The following is an 18,574-nucleotide window of genomic DNA, read 5'->3' as shown; positions in this document are numbered from 1 at the left end:
ACAACAATACTAGCAAGGTATGCTCACCATGGAATGGCCAATCATTCAAAATGAAAAGGCAACATCTTCCTAAGGATAAAGTTGAGAAGGGATAGGAAGGTGGATGCAATGTAAATAGGAATCACAGGGAGGAAGCAGGATAACTGCTCTTACATGGAGGGGATTATAAATGTCGAGATGAAACAAAGTGTATGATTTGTTGAATGTAAAGCTGATGTTCTGGTTTGTAAATCCTTACTCAATTCACAATAAAAGGAAGTATTTTAAATTGGATTTAAACATGTGATAAAGGGTCAAATTGATCAGACTATGACAATTTTAAGTAGTAGCTAAGCACATTCTATACTTAGATTCCATGAAGATATAATTTTAGCTACCCTGTTTCTTGACTGCCTTAATGAAGAATAAAAGTTACCTGAAGTTGGTGAACAAATCCAGCATTAGGATTAATACAAAATCTTCTTTCTTGAACATAAGCAAATGCATCTCTGGAAAGCAAACATTAACAAGATGGCATTACATTTTCATGAATTTCCATTCAATCTAAAATAAGACCTTACTTTAAAAAATGTACCTAATATAGAAAACCATAACTAAATGACTTGTATTACACAAGATAGTGAACTATAGTTAGAAAAAAATCAACAGCATAGTCAAACTGATTATCACAGTTCTTCTCTTTACAAAGCAACACAAAGTTATTATTAATACTTATCTACTTTGTGTTACTTTGAGGCATAAATGAAAAAAGAAAAAAAAACTAGTACAATGAACATTGTTATTATTATTAAGGACATAATATAAAATAAAAAAGAGAACATACAAAAGGTGAAGTCCATCAAAGCATATTAAATCTTTTTCAATTATGTAAACAAAGCATTTGTTGTTTTCAAATATTCCTATAAACATTATTTTTAAGCACATTTTTCATTATAAAAATAAAGCATATAAAAAAAAAACCTAACAAGCATATGAATGTGTTAGTGTAAATCTAATGCTAAACATGGAATCCTGATGTGGTGTCGGGGGGTTGATAAAGCACTGTACTGCAAGGTTGGTTTGAACCACAAGGTCGGCGGTTCAAGTTCACCACCTGAGCCTTGGAAACCTGATACAGGATTGTTACGAGTTAGAACAGACTTGATGGTACTTAACAACAATATTGAACATAGTCCATGTGGAAAAGAGTGATAAGAAATATGGTGTAAGGACTAAGAAGATGATGTCATACAATGTTTCCTTGACCATGCTAAAATTTATCAAGTATCAGAAAACTTTGAGAATTTTTATGATCAGGTTTATAGTTTTAAAAAACATCAGCTCAACTGTATGTAGTATGGAGAATAGAACATACTGGAAATGGAAAGAATAAATGAGACCACTAAAAGCCTATTACTCGATTAGGAGACTAGAAGGGTGATGGAGGAGACAGAAGGCAAGATTTAAAAATATATTTAGGCTATAGAACAGACAGGTTTTGGTAATGTATCATTTGGAATATGATGAAATAAGTGAAGGAGGTATCCATGACTTTTCCAAGATTTCTAATTTGTACAATAAGAAAGTGAAGAAAAGCAATCACTGTATGAAGTCATACCTTTGTTTCCTTTTAGCAAGAACATTTTTAATTTTTAATTTATGGCTTATGTGTAGAAAAGACTACACTGACCTGAATAGAAGCTAAACAAAGGTTATCACAGGAAAACATAAGTTTTTAAGCTATGAAAACTACTAACAACATTTGTTCCCCAAAGTTTTTCAACTCAGATACTTCTCTAGTAGTATAGGAGTCCTGATATGGTACTGGAGGTTAATGCACTAGACTGAAAAGTCATTTGAACCACAAGGTCAGTGGTTGAAACTCACTAGCCACTGCTTGGACACCCTACACAGGGTCACCATGGATCGGACTCAAGGGCACTTAACAACAAACTAGTGGTAGGTAAGTAATATATCAGTGTTACTTTGGTTTCTTAAAATAACAACAGTTAGCACTAGTCCCATAAAACCAAAAAAATATTAGGCTAAGCAGATCTGAGCTATAACAACCTGTTTAATCAAATATAACTGGATGATATAATCACAAGGAATATTAACTCCAAACGTACAATTCCTCTCTATTAGAAGTGCCATTTTGATGAGAATTTACATCGTAGCTAGGTTTCAGAATACTTTCTTACCTGTACTTCATTCCAAATGTTTCCATTATGTATGCAATAACAAAGGCAGCACTGAAAAGAGAAAGAAACTTTATGAAAATTACACAACTCATTACTAAAATACTAAAAGAAAGATAATCTCTAACTTCATACCTCCTGGAGATCCCTGCATTTCCATGGATGAGAACTTTTCCTGAGAGGCAGGGGACAAAAAAAGTATTCTGATAGAAACCTGATTCAATAGCTAAAATGTATTTCAAACCATACTTCATGCCATAGTTAAAACAACTGTTTTTAAAAATATTTTATATTATACACATACACAGAAGTTGCAATTATATATAACAGCTATTGTTGTCAAGTGCCATCTACTCACAGTGACCTGGTATATGATTGCCAAGAAGTAGCTGGTAGGGTTGAACTTCATCACACCAGGACTTTAAGATGAAAGAGATTTAAAGCTGAAACAATTTGGAGAGTTCCACAGGGATATTTACCAAGCTTATATGAGAGTCCTGGTGTGGCACTGTAGGTTAATGCATTAGAGCACAAGGTCAGCCTAAATAGCAAGGGTGGCGGTTCAAACCTATCAGCCACTTCCTCGGAAACCCTATATAGGGTCACTGAGTTAAAACCGACTTGACAGCACTTAACAATATCATCTAAATGCAGTTAACTGTAAAAATTAAAATTTGGTATACTCGATTATATGTAGTCCAGATGTGATGCTATAGGATAAGCACTGCAATATTAACCACAAGGTCATCAGTTCAAACCCACTAGTCACTCCTTGGAAACCCTATATACAAAGTTGCTGAGTCAGAACCAACTTGTAAGCACATAGCAACAACTACCATATACAATCACAACTTTAAGACTATACTTAAAAAAAAAAAACCTACCAAATAATATTTCTAAATATTATTTTTAAAATATTAAAATTTAAAGACTATTAAAAAATTTTTAATTAAAAATTTTTTAAAGACTAAAAAAAAACCTAACAAATAATATTCCCTAAAATTAAATATTAACTAAGTAAAGGATATATCATTTACCTCCAGTTTGTAAGCTTCCATCAATAAACTCTTTAGTCTGAAGGCAAAATAAGTTACAATACAACATATGAGTCAAACAGAACCATAGAATACACTTATTAAGTGAAACAAATATGCTGAAAATAAGAAAAATTTCTGTTAATTTACAGGAATAAAAATTATGTTAATTCAAGAACTTCCAAAATGCTACAAAAATCTAACTGTAACAAGTAAAAAAAAAAAAAAAAAATTTTGCAAAGCTAAAAAAATTTTTTTAACTATTTTATTGTGAATTATGTGACAGTTTACATGGGAGAACATTAGTTTTACAGTCATCCTATTGTGTATATCATTGTGTATATCATTTCACTGCCATGGTTACAATCCCCTCCATGCATCATCAACCAACCAAAAGGTATACCCTGCAAGCCTGCCCCACCCCCCACCGTTCATTAGCACACAGCCCCTCTCCCTTTCTGTGTCTAAAGTCCCCAGCTGACAAAGCTAATATTTAATTCGAATACAAAATGTGATTTCACACATTTTAGAGATCATTAAAAGTCTATGTAAAAATCTTCTTTAAAAATTTACCCTACAATTTAATCATAGGAAACAAAAGGTAGTACAAGAAAGAACTATGTTTCACTAGCATTAAGCTTTAGAACTACAATTAGAATACCAAATCATATATACATTTTAAATATTAAAATACAGATACCTACCATTGGGAAAAAACGTATTATATTTTCAACTGGATTATCTGCAATGTCCAAGACTAAATACCTGAAAACAGATTATTCTGTGGTAAGAATAATTTCAAACAACACTCATATGTACATATTAAAAAGTTAACTTTGAAAACCACTTGGCAGTCATGAAAACAGAAAAATTATAAGCAATAATCCTTCCTCTAGATCAGAGTGGACCCAGAAAATAAAAGATGCTTTTCTAGGTGGTCCTAGGACCACTCATCCTCATAATCCTACAGAGGACAACTGAGATGAAGGCTGAAGCTTTGAAAGAAAAGGAGTTCATAAAATAAAAGGCAGAGGTCTGAAGGTCCTTTGTTTGCTAAGGAACCACCTGTCCGGGAATTTTATACTTTGGAAAACATTTAAAGGAAGGCATTATTACTGTGATACATATTTTATGAAAACCTTCCATTTCTAACCTTCCTAGAACCACTAATTTATTAACTAATAAAGACATTAATTACTAAGGTTAATATTCCTTTAAAGATTACAGTTCTTTAATGATCATTTAGACAGCAACCAGTAACTTCAATAAATTCAGAGGTATTCCATGAAAGTTAAATCTCAGGATCCAAGGAAAATACAACAGAAAAACTACAAGGACAGACAATGACTCTATCCTGAAGTATTTGGGTAGACCTAGATGATATACAGAAGACAAAAAAAATCCAGAGTAAAACTGAAACATTTTAATGCATACCATTTTGAATGTCATGAAATACTAGAAATACCAGCAATACGTAGAATAGTATACTAAGTCTAAAAAGAAAGAGTCCCTCCACTATGATAGAGCCTGCACCAGAATAATAACCAAAAATTATATTACTTTACAAAGTGTAAGTGAATAGGATTGCTCTTAAAAAGACATTTCCATTTTCATTTTCTTTAGTAAGTAACTTTAAACAGAGAGAGCAAAGAAAGATTTTTATATATATGAGAATATAGACATTACTGCTCAGAAAAAGTGTCAAGCTTTTAGACTGTTAAGAAATTTTCTAAGCAAGTTTACGTATGTGTATATATAAATTGCTTTGCATAAATGCATATATAATTTAATACATTGAAAGCATACACCTGGTTCTGCACCTTGCTTTTTCATGTAATAAATCTCAGTGACTTTTTCATATCAATGTACATAAACATACTTCATTCATTTTCATAATTCTATACCATTCTGTTGCACATTAATACAATATATTTTAGGCTGCTTTCATTTTAACAAACAGTTTAAGATACAGCATTATTTTTAAGATACAGCATTATTTTTAAATATATATGTTCTTATACACAGTATCTGTAGAATGATAGCCAAGGAAAATAGTAGCTGCCTCCCAGGAGGAAAGCTGGATGACTGGCTTTCAAGAGACTTACTTTCATTTGTAAAATATTCTTTATTTTAAATAACTAATGAAAAGTTAAAGAACATTAACCACCTTTAGAGATACAACCTCACTCACTACAAGATAAATAAAAAAACAAATTAAAATACATGAGACACCATTTTTACTCCAACAAACTGGGGAAAATGTAAGCTGCTTTATAATTCTATCCTGGTGAAATTCCAAGCATAGAGTCAATTTTATACACCTGTAGTGGGAATGTAGTATAGTACAACTCTCTGGACAACAATGTATAACATCTATTAGCTTGTATAGGAAACACATAAACAGGGACAGAAAATGATTATCTATGTAATTAATGTTTTTATATATCATGTCCTTAATTCTTACCTAAATAACTGTTGAAAGTTTGGTTTAATAAAGTTTGCTTCAATATTTTGTCTTATGCATATTATGTGGGTTATTCCATGTTTCTGTAGTATAGGTAGCTATTAAAAAAAAGAGAGAGATGAAACAGGTAAAGAAAAACATATATAACTATAACATATCAAACAATTCAACGTTTTCTTGTAATACAATGACTTTTCTCTGCTTCTTGGGAGCATTCCAGCATCCTTAGTAGTACTTTATGAAAGTCCTGTGGGGTGATTAAAGGTTTATATCAAAACCCTGTACAGGGTCACTATGGGTCGGAACCGACTCGACGGCACTTAACAACAACAAAAGCATTGCACTAACACAGAAAAATATGTGAAATATCACATTTACTGAAACAGACTTGCAATTAACTGGAGAGGCAAAGTGCTCATATAGAGAGAGATTGTTACTGTCACATAGCATTAAAAAAAAAACTTCATATAAATGGACCCATGCAGTTTAAACTACTGTGTTGTTCAAGCGTCTACTATGCATCTCAGAAAGCTAAAAAGAACATAGTTTACATCTTTTACAGGCAGATGTGATCTTAAACACAATTTACTTGGGAAACAGTACTATATAGAGGTTAAAAACCTGGCCTTTGGAGTCATGAGCACCTACACTTTAAATTATACCTCTACCAATGGCCCAGTTTCTTTGTATGTAAATGGTGAAAATATTACCCATTTACTGAATGATTGTGAAAATTATAGACAAAGTGTTTGTTTAGCACAGTGCCTGGCACATTGCAACTGTTTACTAAATGGTAGCTATTTTCACAATCTTTAACCAACATTCACTATTCTATATTTTAAGCAATTTAACTTGTCAATTCTAGAAATTACCAAACAATTTTTATTTGCCAGTGATTATAGGTTTCAATAAATTTATAGATTCATGTTATGTCATAGACTAACATGCAAATTCCATGAGAGCAAGCATTTTTGTTTGTTCACTACCCCATATTTACTATGTGTAGCAGTGCCTGGAGGAGCGTGGTGGCTCCATACGATAAGCACTAGACTACAAACCACAAAGTCTACAGTTCAAATCCACCAGATGCTCAGCAAGAGAAAAGTTGAAGCTTTCAGCTCCCACCAAGATTTAGTCTCAGAAACCCTATGCAGGGTCACTATGTGTTAGAACCAACTCGACCACACTTAACAAATGTAACTCCATACTCTAATAACCCTACAATGAAATCGAGGGAAAATTTGTAAACAAATACTTATACTGTAACATGAAGAACACTATAATAGGCATATTTATAAAGTGCAGTGCTTACCCTCTCCCTAATACTTTGGGGGAAAAAAAAGCCTTGTCCAAAAGTTGATTCTGACTCATAAGTAGCCCTATAAGACAGCAAAACTGACCAAAGAGTTTCTAAGGCTATAATCTTTAAGGAAGCAAACTGCCAAATGCCCCTACTATTCTTCTACCACAGGGGAGCCAGCTGGTTCAAACTGCCTACCTTTCCGTTATGAGCAGCCAACCATTTAATCAATGCACCATCAAGGCTCTTTCCCTAATTCATTACAACCTAATAATGGTCATCAAAATGACCACCACTCCTCTTTGCTATGCCTCGTCAAAAACAAAGCATCTGATTTCAAAAGGAGTGACTGAAACTCACGAAAACTTCTAATCACCTAAAACTTAAAATATTAAATCACAAAATGAAGGTTTAAAACTATAGTCAACTGTGGGTAGGTATGATACCATACAACTATAAGACCAAAACCAAATCCATGGCTATTTGGTCAATTCTGATTCTTAGTGATCATATACAACAGAGTAAAACTGCTCCATAGGGTTTCTGATATTGTGAATCTATAAAAGCAGACTGCCTTATCTAAATCCTACAAAGGAGCTGGGGGGTATGAATTGCTGACCTTGCAGTAAGTAGCTCAAAGCCTAGCCCACTGCTCCACCAGGGATCCTTGGTAAAACTAAAGCAGCCCATTAATTCAATTGATTCCATAAGACCTCTACGAGGGGGTTTCATAAAATTTGTGGAAAAAATCCACTTTATTTCAGTTCCATTTTCCCACCAACTTTTGAAACTCCCTTGTATATGGTGCAATGCTTTCTAACTGGGAGCACTCAGACCTCTAAAGTCTGCAAAAACATAAATGAAATTTGAGTCACTTTAAGTAAAACACAACACTCTTACTCTTAATAAGGAATGACTAAATTTATTAAATTTAAAGACTAAAATATTAAATAATTTCCTTATTTTGGACTTTAGTTGCATCTCATATCGTTCAGAAACTAGAAAGTCAGCAATTACAAGCAATTACAGATGTTTACTATTTCAGAGGACAAATACATTATTAAATAATGGCCAGTTGCTCCATCATTCTTTCAAAAATGGATTTCAAAAGAAAAATCAAAATAACTCATTTGTAATTTGTGGTGAAATTCTTGAGAACCACTGACCAAGTAAAATTGGGAAACAGATAAGAGTGACAATGAATGTTAATGTAAAATATCTGAGACTTTGCACTAATATTAAACTATTACTACCTTTAACATTCCAGAAAAGTTTGTTAATGAAGTCTTCGATTGAACCTAATGTCCATACCTTGCTTTTCATAGCAGAAGAATATGGGCCTAAAAACAATCCAGGTAAAATTTCCTACGGAAAAAAAAGAGAAATTTACTATCAAAAATTAAATCTACACACTACATATGATAAAACTGGATCTGTGTGATATTTTCAGTTTAAATAAAAATAATAATAATAATAAAAAAACTTAAAAGCTTATTATTCAGATGGCATTTCCTAGACGTAGAACAAATGATTGAGAAGGAAAGTGTACATGTGTTTCATAATATCAAATGAGACATTCAAAATTTAATATAGTTCTGAAAAGTCACATGCTTTGTATAAGCAGTTTGGGTAGAATCAGGACTTGTAGCAGCCATCCCTCAGAAACCCTAGACAGGTCGCTATGAACCAACTTGATGACATTTAACAACAGCAACACTATGTTGCCTTCTCTAAGATTAATAAAATCCCAAACCAAACCCACTGCCATGCCACTGAGTCAACAGTGACTCACAGCAACCATGTATGTACCAGTACGACTGCCCCACAGGACTCAAAAAGCTATTCTCTTTATGGAAGTAGATGGCCACCATCTTTCTCCCACAGAGCAAATGGAGAATTTGAACTGTCTTTTGGTTAGCAGCCAAGTGCTTTAGCCACTGTACCACCAGGACTCATAAATTAATAAAATCTCTTTTAAATTTCATTGTATTATGTATGCTATAGTTCAGAAATAAAACAGGCATAAAGAAAATCAACTCCTTAGAATTACACAAAACCAAATCAAAAGAGCTTAAGATACAAAAGGATCAAAATTATTTATAAAAGAAATACTATTAATCACAAATTAAAAAAAAATTCAATACCAAATTTTGCCTTCTGATAGCTTCAACAAACTATTACCTATCCAATGCCAACCTCAAGTTCAATATAGAAAGCTTTTGATCGGGATGTATCATTTGTTGTTGTTAGGGTCGCTGAGTCGATTCTGACTCATAGTGACCTATAATAGTTTTCCAAGGAACGACTGGTGAGTTTAAATCACCAACCTGGTGGCTAGCAGTCCAGTACTTATACTACAACATCACACCACGATTCCGGGATATATTATTTTTATTGCTGTCGTTAAGTGCCATCGAGTTGTTTCCGACTCATAGCAACCCTGTATGGGGTTTCCAAGGAGCAGCTGGTGGGTTTAAACTGTCAAACTTGTGGTTCACAGTCTAATACTGATCCTACAGTGCTACTATAGGAGTTTAGATTTTAATATACCCTAGTATATATGGAGTTCTGGTGAGACACTATAGGATAAGCATTGGATCATAAAGTGGATTGAACCAAAAGGTAGGCAGTTCAAATCCACTGCTGCTCCTCAGAAACCCTATACAGGGTTACTGAGTGGAAATGGACTTAACAACAAAGGATACTAATGAAGTATGATCTTATAGTTTAGTTCTATAAAATCATTACTGTTGAGTTTATTCTGACTCAGTTTCCCATGGTTGAATTTTCTGAAGTAGATTGCAACTCTGGGTAGAATCAAATGTCAACTTTTAGGTTAACTGTGGAGAATGTTAACCATTTGCACTTCCCAAGGACATAAGACATAATTACTTGTGAATAGGTATGGTTTCTACCAGTTTCTTTTGGGAATGTTTGACTTATCTTTCCCATTCTCCATAGCACCAAAAAAATGGGAGACATTGTATGATTCTGGGGCTAGCAGAGTTGACTATAAATAGTATGAAATGAAAAGAAAATTATGCTACTATCAGGATTAGCTATCATTTTAATTATTTCCAAACTGGACTTAATTATGGAAATTGACTAGAAATCATTATCAGAAAGATTGACTTACTTTATACAGAAAAGCAAACCGCACCTAGGCTAATGTTGCACTTACACTTTCTAAGGAAAAGGCAACATTTTCTAAAAATTTTTTTTAATATTTCAATTACACACAAAACTATATTAGCCTCTTGAATATAACTCACATCCTATGTAGCTGTAAAACATTTTTATTGTTATTATATAGCTTCAACACAGGAAATATGCATCAGGTTTAACATTTTTGAGCTCAAATCCCAACAATGTAAACAAATCTGGTGATTTAAATGAAACCTGTAGATCTAAAATTAACCAAACAAAGTACAAATCAGTATCATTATTGTTGTTCGTTGCCATCAAGTCAGCTCCAGTTCATAGCAACTTTATGAATAGCAAAATGAAATGCTGTCGGGCCCTATGATGTCTTATCGTAAGATAATCAACATTAACACTCACAATATTTATTCTAAATATTTGTAAAAAGCACACCTTTTTTCTCATTCATTCTATCTGATTAGTTGAACTGTGTTTATTAGGTAATTTTTTACTCCCTGAAACAAAAATTGAACTGGAAACTATTATCCTCTTGGCATAAAAATGGTATATCATCACTTTCTTTAAAACATAGCATTTTGACATGACATGACTCTTCTATATGGGGAGTCCTGGTGTGGCACTGTGGGATAATGCACTGAACTGCAAGGTCAGTTTGAACCACAAGGTCAGTGGTTCATATTCACCAGCCACTCCTTGGAAACCCTAAACAGAGTCACTATGAGTCAAAACTGACTCAACAGCACTAATAACAACTTCTATGTGGATCCCTAGTGGTGCAGTGGTTAAAGCTCTTGGCTGCCAACCAAAAGGTCAACAGCTTGAACCCACTAGCCACTCAGAGGGAGAAAACATGTAGCAAGTCTGCTTCTGTCAAGCTTTGCAGCCTTGGGAACCCTATGGGCACTTCTGTTCTGTCCTGTGGGTCATTATGAACCAGACCCAATCCACAGCAGTGGGGTGTTTTGTTTCTTCCATAGCAAAAGTATTTTTCTTAATTTGTTTCTATTACTGAATAGAATACTGGGGCTAAACTGAAAATTCACAGGAGCTCTGGTAACACAGTGGTTACGAATCAGGCTGCTAATCTCATGGTCAGCAGTTCGAAACTACCAGCAGTTCTACGGAAGAAAGATGAGGCTTTCTGCTCCCATAAAGATTTACAGCCTCGGAAACCCTAGACAAGGTCACCACTATGAGTCGGAACCAACTCCACAACACATCAGCACCACCACTAAACTAAAAATTTAATTTTTAATACCTTTTACTCCCTTTCCTCTGTATTTCTTTCTCTTCCTGTATCTTTTACACTTTGCTGGCACTTTCTTGCCTGACTCTCCTTTTGCTGTACTTTTTGCTGTATCCTGATTTGGCTTTCTGTATTCAGACTGATAATTCCTGGGAGCATAATGGTTACAGACTAAAGACTTCAAGCCTGATCCCAGGATCTACTCAGCTCTGTTTTCAAACCTTCTGGAGTCCTGTCTGTTCTAATACTTGCCATTGCCCTGGGCTGCAAACTTATACTGACTTTCTAGCCTCACTCCTTGCTTGTTCCTCCATCCAAGAGCTCCTTCCTTGTTCTTGGCCCTCTCCTCTTTAATTATTCATTCACTTGTGTCAAAATCATGAGACTAATAATGTTTCCAAAGCAAGAACTTTGTCTGATGCATGCTGAATCTCCAGTTTCTGGAAGTGTGCCTTTCAAACAGCAGATGCTTGAAGATAATGACTTGGCTTGGACTGAAAATAACTTGTCATACCTGCATCTCTCGCCTCATAGGATAGGTCCACTCCTTAAAAAATAGAAAAAGAAAAAACACAGGGATAAAAGTAAACGTCATACAAATGTCACTAATTAAAAGTTACATATGTGACATACAAGTATGTGAATTTTTTAAAATATTGTATTTTAAGAATGTTCTATAAAGATAATAGATACAATTGGCTTCACAAATACCTGAAAATTTAAGTGTCAAGAAACAAAAATTAGACACCTAAAGCACTATGTGGAGAAAAACTGGGCAAGAAGTGACTTCTGTGATCAATGAGCAATCACTGCAATGGATGAAAGACAAAAGAATGGTATGTGACAGGTACCTGCCATTTCTGATGTAAACTGCCAAATATTTATCAAAGTCTTTCCCATGTCTTTGGGTTTAAAATTCTGTTTAGTTCAATTCACTGCACAGATATATTTCTCAAAAGCATAGAATGCAGACCAATGTTAAACAGTTGGAAAATAATGCAAAATGTCAATGACAAAAGACAGAAAATATTTAAAAGGTTCAGGAGGAAAAAAAAGTTACAGTAAACTGATGTGAAAATTCAAATATAAAACAGATAGTTCTCATTTGTAAAAAGACTGCATTCACAAAATTTCTAAATTTATTGCTAAAACTCGGAATAATAAATAGTAGTAATAATAACAAATAATAAGCTTTTTTGTTTTTAATCTTAGAAACTGATCCCAGCAATGGAGTAGAAAACCAGTTGCCAAGAGTCCATCTCAACTCAAGGCAATCCCATGTGTGCTAACAGTAGAACTGTGAACGCTAGGATATTCAATGGCTCATTTTTTTTAGAAATAGATCTTTCTTCTGAGGTGTCTCGGGGTGGACTAAAACCTCCAGCCATTTTTCATTAACTAATTACAACCCAGGAATTCCCACTGTAGAAATGTATTATAAACCCTGAGAAACCCCCTCTATAACGATAGTTTTAAAATGTTTATAATACTCTCTTTAAGTACACAGCTGAACTAACAACAAGAAAGTACATCACAGAAAGGCTATTAAGGACCAAAACAAAGACTGTCTTGAAAGCATCTGCTACAATCTCATGGCCTTAGATTTCTTTCTGTTCTTTTTAAATTGAGGTATAAAATAATGTACTGAGATGTTAAGATGCCCAAATCTGCATGTAAAAGGCAATGAATTTTTACAAATATGTACATCCATATAATCACTATGCACATTTTCATCATCCCAGAAAGTTTCCTCATGTTTCTTACCACTCTCCAGAGGTGACTACCACTGATTAATTTGGCCTATTCTTGAGCTTTCTTCAGTCAACCTAGTATTTGTGAGATTCATTCATGTTGTGTCAATGGCTGTTTCTTTTTATTACTGTCATAGTACAGGCAGTCCTCGTATTACAAATGAGAGCCATTTCTAAGCGTCTTTAAGTCAGATATGTAGGTGAGTCAGAACAGGTGCATCTGGTTTTTTAAGTTTCCATAAATATTACAGCCTTGGAAACTCTATGGGGCAATTTTACTGTATCCTATAGAGTCACTAAGAGTCCGAATGGACTCAACTGGCAGCGGGTTACTTAGTTCAAGAAAAGACTAAAAGCCTTTTCTATGATTTAAGAGGTATAAAGGCAGCAAGCAAAGGTGATTGTGAAGGATTTGCTGTTATCAATTCGAAGATAACAGTAAATTTACTTAACATTAAGAGCAAGTACTGAGTTCTCCATAAGTTGGACACAACCTGGGAAATGTCCATCCATTATCTTTGCATTTTTGAAGCCCCCTCATATATGATTTTCTGAATATTCTGTAACTTACTCATTGCAGAATAAATGTCCATTAGCAAAATGGTCAGTTCGTTCCAACTGTTCCACACACTTACCATGGCCTTCTTTTAAATGGCACTGGCCAAGTAAGACATAAAACAAAGCCTAAGGCCTGCTCAAAGTGGACAGTCAGATTACGAACAACAACACAAAAAAAACTGGTACCCTAAAAGGCAGCACCCTCACTGTAGGACAAACTAGACAAGAAAATAATTGACATCTCAAACGTACAGACCTGAGTACTCTTTCCTTTTTCAGCTGTGGCTCTGGTTAGAAAATAATGGTAATGGTTGGGGTAGGGTATTTGTTGTAGTTATCTAATATTGTTGCTATGACAAGATACCACGAGTTCCTGGCTTTAACTAGCAGAAATTTACTCTCTCACAATGTAGGAGGCTAGAAGTCCAAATTCAGGATGCCAGATCTAGAGGAAGGCTTTTTCTGTCTCCTGGGTCTGATTGGGGGAAGGTCCTTATGTCCCTTAAACATCTATAGATATGGAATCTCCGTATCTCTTAGTAATAATATTTCCCCAGGTCTAGAAGGGTCTCAAGTCAAGGATCCCGAGCCCAAAGGATACACTCTGCTCCCAGCTCTTCTGTCTTGGTGACACTGAGGTCCCTCTTCTGCTTGCTTCTCTTTTCTTTTATATCTCGTAAGATAAAATGTGATGCAGACTATACCCCATGAAAAATCTCCATTATATAGGATCAGAGTGTGACCTATCTAACACATACCCTAATCTTGTCTAAGTTACCACAGAGATCAGGATTTAGAATAAGTCGCAAAATGGAAAATAATGACACAATACTGGGACTCATGGTCTAGCCAAATTGTCATACTTTGGGGGGACACAAGTTGACTAATGACAAGGAATAAGCTTAGAATTAAATTTACAACATTACATATAATTTACTAGCGTTGCATTACTATGTTAACTTGTTATTGTTGTTGTTATGTGTCGTGGAGTTGGTTCTGACCCATAGCGACCCCGTACAAGGTTTCCGAGATTGTAAATCTTTATGGGAGCAGAAAGCCTCATCTTTCTCCCGCAGAACAGCTGGTAGTTTCAAAAAGCTGACCTTGAGGTTCATAGACCGATTCGTAACCACTATGCTACCAGAGCTCCTTAAGGTATCAATTCTGTTTCTATTTGCCATTCTTTCCTTAATTTTCTAGGTAATTCAAAGTGAGTTGTCATATTCTCAACTATTCTTTTTCTAACTTTAGGGGAAGATTTTCTCTTCATTGGGTATTGAGGAAGACCGTTCTCTCTTGATCTGGGCTTCCTGGTGATCTTCACATGACATGGCATCTATCTGATATGGTGCTGTGGGTTAATGCCCTTTACTGCAAAGTCAGTTTGGACCACAGGCTCCATAGTTCAAGCTCACCAGTTGCTCCTTGGAAACCCTAAAGAGGGTCACTATGACTCGACATCACTTAACAATTCGATTTTTCATATCTCAAAAAAAATATGTACCTCTTGACTCACACCCGATAGTAATACTCATTAATATAACAAAGAAGACCCATTCCCAAATGGAATTAAAACCAGGTCTTTTCCCACACAGAGCCACTGAGTGGATTCCAGCAACCAACTGAGAACTTAACCACTGTGCCACCAGATCATCTCTGTTCAGAATCAGGGGTTAGGAGATTGATAACATATTTTCTGGGGGACACAATTCAATCTATTAATAGTATCCGTAACATTGTACATAGTGTTTATGAGATAAACACATAATTGTATAATTTCTGTAATTTGGAGATTCATGTCAGTACAGTAAAGTCTGTGGCTTTTATTTTTCTTTCATTTTTTAAGATTCTCAAGTAGTCTAATACAGCCAGTCCTACCTCCCTAAAACAGCTTATCAATGCTGTGAGAATCCAATCATCCTTACTCCAAATAAAACTGTCAACCCCAAATGCAGAACTCAATAGAATTTATATTCAAATATACATCAAAACGTCTCTTAGAAAAAAGACCTTAACTAATTTTTTTCAATTACTTCGGAGTACCCCCTTGTCCTGTTGCTACTTTTGTTGTTGTCAAGTGCTGGCAATTCGGTTCCGGCTCATGGCGAGCCTATATAGGGTTTCCCAAAAGCAGCTGGTGAGTCTTGAACTGCCGACCTTGTGGTTCACTGCCAGTGCTGATCATACAGCGCCACACTAGGAGAGCTAATCCTTAGCCTTCAGAAAGTTCAAATTTGGTTGCCTACCATACTTTAAACAGGTAGCATAGTGAATTGCGAGCTTGGCTGCTAACAACAAGGTCAGCAGTTCGAATCTACCGGTCGCTCAGTGGGAGAAAGATGAGGTTTTCTGCTCCCAAGATTTACAGCCTTGAAAACCCTATACAGGGTCACTATGTGTTGGAACGGACTCCACAACACACCACCGCCACCACAATACTTTAAAGTATTTTAAACTAGCAATAGCTAGGGGAAGTGAGAAATCCCAATGACATTATTAGGCAGCGAAGGTAAAGTGCAGTCAAAACAATTATACTGAATTATACTTCAAGGAGACGGAGGTATTTCTCTCAATCTTAACTTCTCTGGTCACAGCAAGATTTCTGATGAAAGTCTGCAGACTCAAAAGGAAGCTACCTTTGTGACATTTCATTCGGCTGCTCCAGGTCTTACTTCGAAAAAAAACAAAAAACCACACACACCACAAAACTTGGGGGAAGTTTTAGCAAGCACATTTAGAAAGTTCAGGTTCCGGGTCTACTCCACACGTGAGGTCACACTGTGTCCCACAAGCGGATCGCTGACACCAGTGAAGTTAAAGATAAAAAGAACCTGACCCTCGCGTTTCCTAGGCAGTAAGGGGTTACTTCCCTCCAACGCGCCCTCGACCTCCAGCCAAGGGGCGCTTCCAAGCGATCGCCCCACCATCACCACCACCAAATCGGGGAGAGCGGCCAGCGCAGCCCGGCGCGGGGGTCTCGGGGAGGAAGACGAACTCCGGCGGCCGGGGTCGGGGGGCTCCGCCCAGGTGTCCCGGGACGCCCTCCGGCGGCAGCGAGGCCCCGTCCAAGCTGGAGACTTGGACGGTTGGGGCCTGGGTCGTCCCTCGAACGAGGAGCCACAACGGGAGGCCTGTGCGTGGCAGTCGGCGGGCGTTGACTCACCTCGGCGTCTTCTTTGCACTGTGGGAGCGAAGGAAATTCCAACTTCACGTCCTCCATGGTGCCGACCCGCAGGCCGGTGGGTGGGGTGAGAGGGCGAGTTGCCCGGCCGACTTGACCCTCGAGCTGGCAGTGGCGGCGAAAGGAGAGCCGCTGGACCGGAGGGCTGGAGCGTGAACGGCAGGCTTACAACTAACACTCACAGACTAAAGGCTCCCGGCGACTTCGGCGGCGGCGGCGACGACAACCAGGATGAGGACCGTAAGGCGGCTCGTACCCGGCCGCCATGCTTCTGCTTCTCCCTTCCCCAGTGTCTCCGCGCCCTCAAGCCGCCCAGGCTCAGGCACAAGCACGAGCCTTACAACCGTTTCCCCTCCTTCCTCCCGCCTCCTCAAGCCGCCTCAGCCAATCCCAATTCACGCTCGCCCTCGGCCCGGCCCCCGCCGCCACCAGGTGTCAGCGCGCTGCCGACCGCCCATTCGCACGAACGCAGCCGCTGTGGGGCGGGGCCTTGCGGCACTAAGCGAAACTCGCCTCGGGTATAGGAGGCGGGGTTGAGGAAGGGGGGAGGGAAAGAAGGTTGGAACTTGAAAGGCCTTGTGTCAGTCAGATTGTTTATCTGGAATAGTATGTTGTTTCAAGCGTAGTGGTTACGAGGAGGGCTGCTAACCTGAAGGTCACCAGTTCGAAACTACCAGCCATGCTGCGAAAGAAAGATGAGGCTTTCTGCTCCCGTAAAGACTTTCACGGCCTCGGAAACCCTATTCAGGGTCGTTATGAGTCGGAACTGATTCCACAACCACCAACCACCACTACCAAGATCTATATGTAGGGGAGCGTGGTGGCTCTGTACAATAAGCACTGCACTGTGAACCACAAAGTGGACAGTTGGAGCCCACCAGCAGTTCCCAGGAGAAAGATGAGGCTTTCTGCTCCCAACATTTACAGCTTTGGAAACCCTATGCAGGGTAACTATGAATGTCCACTGACTCCACAGCATTTACCAACAACAGAGGGGATCAAATTGACATCTCCAGATACTACATAGAGGTCTTTTGGGGCAGAGTTTATGCTAATGAAGGAGGGAAAACTCAGAAAATGAGAGTGAAAATGGTTGCACAACTCTAAAAGTATAGTCAATGCCACTTAGTTATATATATACCAGCTGTGGGAATAGGTTTTCTGTGTGTTTTGTTTAGTTTTTACTCTTTATTGTGAATTGGGTGAAAGTTTAAAAAACACATCAGTTTTACAGTCAGCAAATTATACACTTCGTTTCATCTCAATGATTGCAATCGCATCAACATTACGTCAGTATCCCATTTCCTCAGAGTTTCTTGTCTCCATGCCTCCTTCCCCAAGCTTTCTGAACACTGTCCTTGGATAAATGCTGCCCTTTTGATCTTGAATACTTGACCATTCTATGGTGTACATACCTCACTAGTGTTATCCTCCCTCCCCCTACCTATTGCTTGACTGAAAATTGAATTATGAGGTGAATGCAGTTCCAGACCTGAGGGTATCCCTGCATGTATGCTTAGCAACAAAAATAAAATAATTTACACAAAAAGAATATATGGGAATCGATGCCACTTAATAACAACAACAATGGCAACTCAGGTTAAATTACCTAGAAAGCAGGGCAAACAGGAAAAGCCATAAGAAACAGAAATAAAGTTAATTGATAACACACTCTCAGAAAATTGTACGGAATACTGAACG

The 18,574-nt window shown here is 37.1% G+C and overlaps 1 protein-coding gene across 1 annotated transcript in view; it reads right to left on the bottom strand.

The window, feature by feature from the left end:
* The window catches only part of STYX (serine/threonine/tyrosine interacting protein), a 31,605-nt gene extending 14,693 nt beyond the window's left edge, over nt 1-16,912 (bottom strand). The window contains exons 1-9 of the mRNA XM_006872358.1: nt 16,856-16,912; nt 11,898-11,930; nt 8,287-8,340; nt 5,676-5,773; nt 3,916-3,976; nt 3,215-3,251; nt 2,313-2,352; nt 2,181-2,231; nt 416-488 (exon numbers count right to left, since the gene is read on the bottom strand). Coding sequence (XP_006872420.1) covers nt 416-488; nt 2,181-2,231; nt 2,313-2,352; nt 3,215-3,251; nt 3,916-3,976; nt 5,676-5,773; nt 8,287-8,340; nt 11,898-11,930; nt 16,856-16,912 — 504 coding nt within the window. The remainder of the gene's footprint in view (nt 1-415; nt 489-2,180; nt 2,232-2,312; nt 2,353-3,214; nt 3,252-3,915; nt 3,977-5,675; nt 5,774-8,286; nt 8,341-11,897; nt 11,931-16,855) is intronic.
* Nucleotides 16,913-18,574: the final 1,662 nt, after the last annotated feature.

Source organism: Chrysochloris asiatica, unplaced genomic scaffold, assembly GCF_000296735.1.
Source record: "Chrysochloris asiatica unplaced genomic scaffold, ChrAsi1.0 scaffold00194, whole genome shotgun sequence".
Taxonomy (NCBI): domain Eukaryota; kingdom Metazoa; phylum Chordata; class Mammalia; order Afrosoricida; family Chrysochloridae; genus Chrysochloris; species Chrysochloris asiatica.
This window is presented reverse-complemented; position numbering and strand designations above follow the sequence as displayed.